The following is a 6628-nucleotide window of genomic DNA, read 5'->3' on the forward strand; positions in this document are numbered from 1 at the left end:
CTATGGAGGGATATACCTTTGTGAAACGTAATCCACAACGTAGAAATCCAAAAATCATATAACCACATGTATGTATTACTTGTGCCTTTTGACATTATTTTATTTTTCAGAATGTATTATTTTTAATTTATGTGTATTAATTAGTAACTATATGAAAATTATTTACAGTTGCGAAAACAACACAAAAGTTTTGAAAGTGGATACTATGTTCAAATTATAGAGGTTTTGAGACGAAGTACTATTCCCACAAGAAGATCTAGATGACATTCGATCATGTTGGTCCGGTGCCTTCTAACCTTATCATGAGTCTCATAAACATCATTTTTTCTTGGTTGTTAAAAGAATTGTATAGAGGTTTTTTTGTCATTATATGTGCAAGTATGTATAGGTTCTCTTGGTAGAGATTTTGTGTATCTCAAATATCATTATAAGTGTTGTAAGCATAGTACATTTGGGATGTTGTGTTATGTTATGTAAACAATGTATATTTTGTATAGAATATAAATTTGGTATTATGTCTTATGTTCGGTATAAAATACAAATGACTTGATTATGTCATATAATTTGTAGGTTTTTTGTAAAAAAAAAAAATAAAGATCAGACAAAATGAAATTTATAACAAACCATAAATGGAAAGAATATGTTATACCCCTCGGTTATTAACAAAAACCGACATAAATAGGGGTCTTTTTCCTCTGATATTTACAAAAACTAAGAGGTATTTGGAGCGTGTATAAAAGTTTTGAATAAAGAATGTTGTTGCTCAGGATCGAACCAATGACGTTTTAAACTATCCCCTCGCTTATTTAGAAACCGAGGAATATGGTAGCTGGTTTTCATGTCGCCCTTCGTAATTTCACTTGCCTAACCGAGGTGAAATCCCCTTTGCGTCAGAGGTAAAATGGGTATATTTGTTGTAGTATTAACAATGTTATTCTTTTAAATCATATATTGACACCTTTTTGTATTTACTTTCTTCGAGACCTGAATCTATTTATTTTTTTATTTCAAAAGTAATTAAGTTTGCCGATTGAATTGTAAAGTGTAATTTCCCCTATCTCAACATTTGTAAGAATAAAGTTATTATTTGTTGGGAGTGGAACTAAGGTTTCTCTCCTTCACCTCTCATAACTGATATGTTATCTGATTTTCTTTGTTGTCTTTTTTATCTCAAAACTAGAGAGGTATCAACAACAACAGTAGTAACTACAACATGGATAATAGAAATAACAAAAACAACACCATCAACATCAACAACAACAAAAGAGCAACAATACCAATAACAAGAACAACAAAGCAGTAATTGAAACAACAACAACATCATCAGCAACAAAAAGAACAACAACAACGACAACGACAATAGCAACAACAATAACAACAACAACAACAATAGCTACAATTGAAACAACAACAAAAACAACAACAACAACACCAATAACAACAATGAAGAGGTGGAAGATGATGATGATGCCGACATCAACAACCACTTCCTTATTACACTAAGTGGGGTCTGCCAAACATATCAACTTCTACGAGAATGATCTATCCAAGACAATGCTTCTATCAAAACTTTTAGTCTCAAGATCTTTATTAATTATTTATCTTATAGTTTTTTTTGTGTTTTCCCATACATGTAGCTATTTGACTCATTTACATCTGATTTACTCTCTTTACCACCTAATTTATATGTCTTTTCTATACATGCCCAAACCACCGAAGTCTATTTTCTACCATATTTTCTGTTATATTTACTACACCAACACTCTCTGTAACATGATAAATCAAAGAATCCATTCAACATAATATTATTGTTACATATTCATGTTCACTAATCAATCACTTTTGAATGATTATGAAAATTGACTTTTTCTTAATAGGTAGATGAAATGATACTAACTACTAAAGTTTCACAAAAAAAAAGTCCAGAGTTCAAATTTTTGTTTTGACGTACAACCTCATAATATCTATTTTTTCTAACTGATCTAGGATATGCATCTTGGGTGAGAATATGGATACAAATAAGTTTAGAAGGAGGGGGGTTGAATAGTCCTTCTCCCTTTAAGAGAATTTCAAAAAAATATTAGGTCCCATAAACGAAATCAGAGCTTTTTAGAAGCGCAGAAGTAAAACACAATACTAAGAGACCTTGGAAGCATCTCAATGAATTAAACCAAGTAAAAAATACATGATATAACTAAGGATTTGGTTGCTACTAGTGCAAGTCAATCACAAGACAACCAAATCCTCTTTAAGTAAAGAAATTTAAAAGCTATTTAGATACCCTAATGTACCATTAGTCTCCCTTAAAACTCAGTCTTTAAAGATGAAGGTCCACAACAATGAAGAAATGACTAAAGAGGAAGATGATGAACAGTGCCAAGCTATCTCGCAAACACTCTTAAACAAAAAGTTTGAAGGAATTCGATGAATGTGAAATAAGAACACACACACACACACACAAGGTTCTCTTTAATTTATGGATAAATGAGTCTTGATTCTTGATTGATACCATGAGATTGATTAATCATGAAAAATACTTCCATATTAAAGCAATTCACTCTCTCTAATTGACTTAAAACAACAACTAATCGCACAAAAATAAGATGCAACAAAAAGAAGTAAATCTGACATGGATTAAGACTCAAAAAGTTGTTCTAGAGAAGAAGAAATTGTGTTGGGTATAAACACACTAAAGGAGAGAAGACAATTTGACATCTTTGTCTCTCTGGGTTTCACATACTTACACTTTCATTTATGTGTCTTATGTTACTTTTATCAAAGAAATAACTATTTAAACTAATGAATAACTATTCAAATCACATGATTTTGTGATTCAACTCAAGTTATAAGCTAGTTTCGAGTCCATCTACGCAGAGCCCAAATTTGGCTTCATGGAGACATCTAATTCGAATTAGGATTAACAGTTGACTCGAGACACATGAGAATGTGATTCGAATCAAATTCATTTGGTGATTCAAATCAATTCATCCAAAGCCAAATCTCAATTTTTACAAGGCTCCTGACTCGAATCAAGCTTAACACTTGATTTAATCAAGTTAACATCCATATTTAAGTGTTCTAACTTGTGATTCAAGTCATGTTTGATGAAACCAAAAAGAAGCAAATTGATAGGCTAAAAAGAAACATTATCAGGAATCAAACACTCTAATTTTATTGAGTAATGAGGGGTCTTAATGGTACAATCTCTAAATAGCTTAAGCAATTACAATAAAACTCGAAAGTGGATAAAGTACAAACATGCGAATATTAAATGATAAACAAATTACACATACGCAAATAAATTATAACAAATACATTCAAATTGACAAAAACATCAAAACAAGTAAGTGATACCATACGATAACGTGTCTTCACTTTCAATGCTGACAACAATTGAGTTATATTTATTAAGGATAGATCTCAATCATGGACCTTAATCCTAAAATTGGGGTTATTTTATAGTCACTGAAACCGGCAGATAAAATCAACTTAACCCATTCTTTCTTATTTCTCTCTTTTCCTGTGAGTATTACCATCATCAACATATCAAAAAAGAGTTGGGTTTCAACTGATTTATTGATGTTTTCATTGTCAACCACCATATCTATGATAATGACCTTCCCATCTTTACCTTTCTTCTTCAATGATTCCTTGCATTTCTTCAATATATTCACACATTCCTCGTCATTCCAGTCATGCAAGATCCACTGCGATGTCATTCACATTTTGTTTTATTATAAAAGAAAGATAGAGAAAATATGGTAAATTTGAAGAAAATTATATGATTATAGGTGTTTTTGGTATGAGAAAAAAATTAAATAAAAAATATATAAAACTAAATAAAATGATAATAAGTTTTTTGAATGGATTTCATCTTATTATTTGTTATTGCCATTTGTAATGAAGTAACATGTAAACGAATATTTAAAATCTGTACCTTCAACAAAATGGCATGTGCTTGAGGAATTTCTTGAAACATATCTCCACCAACATAGCTTAGGTTATGGCTTCCTTGTAAGCCATCAACAACATGTGGGAGATCAAATACAATGCATTCCATTTGTGGGAATGATTTGGAAAGAGCCTTTGCCATGGTCCCTGTGCCTCCTGCAACATCAACCAATGACTCCAATCCATGGAACACTCCCTTACACTTGTCAATCAACAGATCGCTCACTAATCGAGCATCACTTGCCATTGACTCATTGAATAAACGGTTAAATATTGGATCATGAGCAGCATAATCCCAAAAATACCTCCCATGTGTGGTTTCAAATGCGGAAGAATCCTCATTTTTCAACCAAGTAGACATTTGATGCCATGGATTTGTCATAATCGGGCTGAGCATGGCGTGGACAAATGGGGTGACACTCATTGGATTTTCCTTTAGTAATAACCTAGATGCATCCGTTAACATATACTCAATTTCTAATTCATTCTCTGTAATATTTTGTTGAGAGAAAAAACCAGAATGAGTCATGATTCGCATCAAGCGATAAATGCAAGGTTTTTTGGAAGGATGGATTGGTAGTGAAGAAATGAGTTTTGAGAGTGACATGGGTTTGCCATAGTTGTGTATGATATCTGGTATGCCTAAATCAACAACACATTTAAGTGACATGGAATTCATGAAGTTGAAAATGTGATTCCATATGTGGCTTTGAGCTTTGAGCAAATTGGAAGCAACATCATCTCCATTTTGGAATTCCATACTTGGTACCTGAATTCTATGAATAAGACTTAAAGTATATGGAATGTGGATTGAAACCTCACATTGTTTGGGTCTTTTTATATGCTGAAATGAAGTATCATATTATTATAATTTGGATATTACAGAAACAGCATATTACAGATAAGCAGCAACTATATATAGTATTGTTAACTACTAGGACTGTGATGTATGATCATCCATATATAGTATTGTTAACAACTAGGACTGTGATGTATGATCATCCATATATAGTATTGTTTATTGCGATGGCTTTTATTGACCACGATTATGTTGTATTTTTATGCTCATGGCTTTTATTGACCACGTTTGGAATGAGTATCTTTTCGTTTATATGTGATCATTCTACCCTCACCTAGTTGCCACTTTCTATGCTTATCAATCTCGTTCAAAAACACTATGAAAGACTCCTAAAACACAGAACTTAGATCTCACCAATCAAATGAAACTGCCGTTTGGTGTTGTATGATAACTGTTATATTAAATAAAGTGGTTGGAAGGCACCAAAAGGAACATTGAAGAAAAAATCGAAGCAGTATTGTAAAAAAGACTAGTCACTTTGAATGTGCCAATCGCTCAACTCCAACAACTAGACTGTGAACTATGTGGAGGAAATAACTTTCAAATGCATTGACAAGATTCTTATATTCTTGTATATAACGTAGTCAGTAAATTACCTCAACAAAAAAATTGGAAGTACCCTACAACTTTAGGCTACAACATCTCTGATCTTAAAGGAATTAGACCCTTTGTGTGCATGCATAGAATTATGCTCGAAGAGGACTCAAAAACCTCTACAGAACATCAGAGGAGGATTAATCTTATCATGAGTGAGGTAGTTAGAAAGGAAGTGTTAAAGTTTCTTGAAGCTGGAATAATTTTCTCCACTAATAAATACTGCAATTTGTTTTAAATATAATTTGTTATTTGATTATTGCAAAACACAAAGAAATAGGTGAATGACAAAAAAAAATTGAAATATGAAACAATACATGTTTTTTCAATTTTTTTCCATTCATAATTTTTTTAAATAGATATAATCTACTACATCGATTGATTTAGGAAGAGGGGGAAAATCCATATTTTAGTTTATTTTAATTTAAAAAAAATAATATTTGTCGCCCATATATGAAGTAACAACGCTCAAGATATTGTAAACACATTAATCCAACAAAAACTCTATAGATTCAATCATAACGGTAACACCAACACTGTATATGTAGGACGCTACATTGTGAAACTAAACATTGATAATGAAAGAATTTGTCAAGAAAAAAGTGAAACTTAAAAAGGTTTGGAAAAGATCTCTGTAATGGATTATAAGAGCATTTTTTTTTTGATATAACGTTGATTTTCTTATATAATCTCTTATCATGTAATTGAAAATTTATTTTATTTGTCTAATCCTTTTTTATTTTATATCAGAAAAAAATGCATGCAATATCCAACATTTGATATTTCCTAAGATTTAGTGAAACGAGGTTCAAGTATTTTATCTTGACCCAAAGCAACATGATATTTCCTAAGACTCTTGGAAGTGTTAAGGAAGTACCCTACAACTTTAGGATACAAAACCTCTGATCTTAAATGAATTAAACCCTTTGCGTGCATGCATAGAATTACGCTCGAAGAGGACTCAAAAACCTCAAGAGAACATCAGAGGAGGATTAATCTTTTCACGAGTGAGGTAGTTAGAAAGGAAGTGTTGAAGTTTCTTGAAGCTGGAATAATTTATTCGATATCAGATGATCAATGGGTTAGCCCAATATATGTAGTACCAATGAAAGGAGGAGGAACATTATTTAAGCATAAAAAAGGTGAATTTGTAGCTAAGCGTGTAGATACATGTTGCTGAATGTGTATTGACTATAGAAAGTTAAACAAAGCCACCAAAGTACT

At 31.7% G+C, this 6628-nt stretch overlaps 1 protein-coding gene across 1 annotated transcript; it reads right to left on the reverse strand.

Annotated features, from left to right (window-relative positions):
• Window positions 1-3149: 3149 nt before the first annotated feature.
• On the reverse strand, window positions 3150-4752 carry LOC127121018 (probable O-methyltransferase 3). Its single transcript, XM_051051639.1, has 2 exons — window positions 3938-4752; window positions 3150-3707 (listed from the first exon to the last, which is right to left on the reverse strand). Exons 1-2 carry the CDS (start codon window positions 4709-4711, stop codon window positions 3408-3410), a joined length of 1074 nt encoding a protein of 357 aa, XP_050907596.1. The 5' UTR covers window positions 4712-4752; the 3' UTR covers window positions 3150-3407.
• Window positions 4753-6628: the final 1876 nt, after the last annotated feature.

Source organism: Lathyrus oleraceus, chromosome 2 (genome assembly GCF_024323335.1).
Source record: "Lathyrus oleraceus cultivar Zhongwan6 chromosome 2, CAAS_Psat_ZW6_1.0, whole genome shotgun sequence".
NCBI classification, from domain to species: Eukaryota; Viridiplantae; Streptophyta; class Magnoliopsida; order Fabales; family Fabaceae; genus Lathyrus; species Lathyrus oleraceus.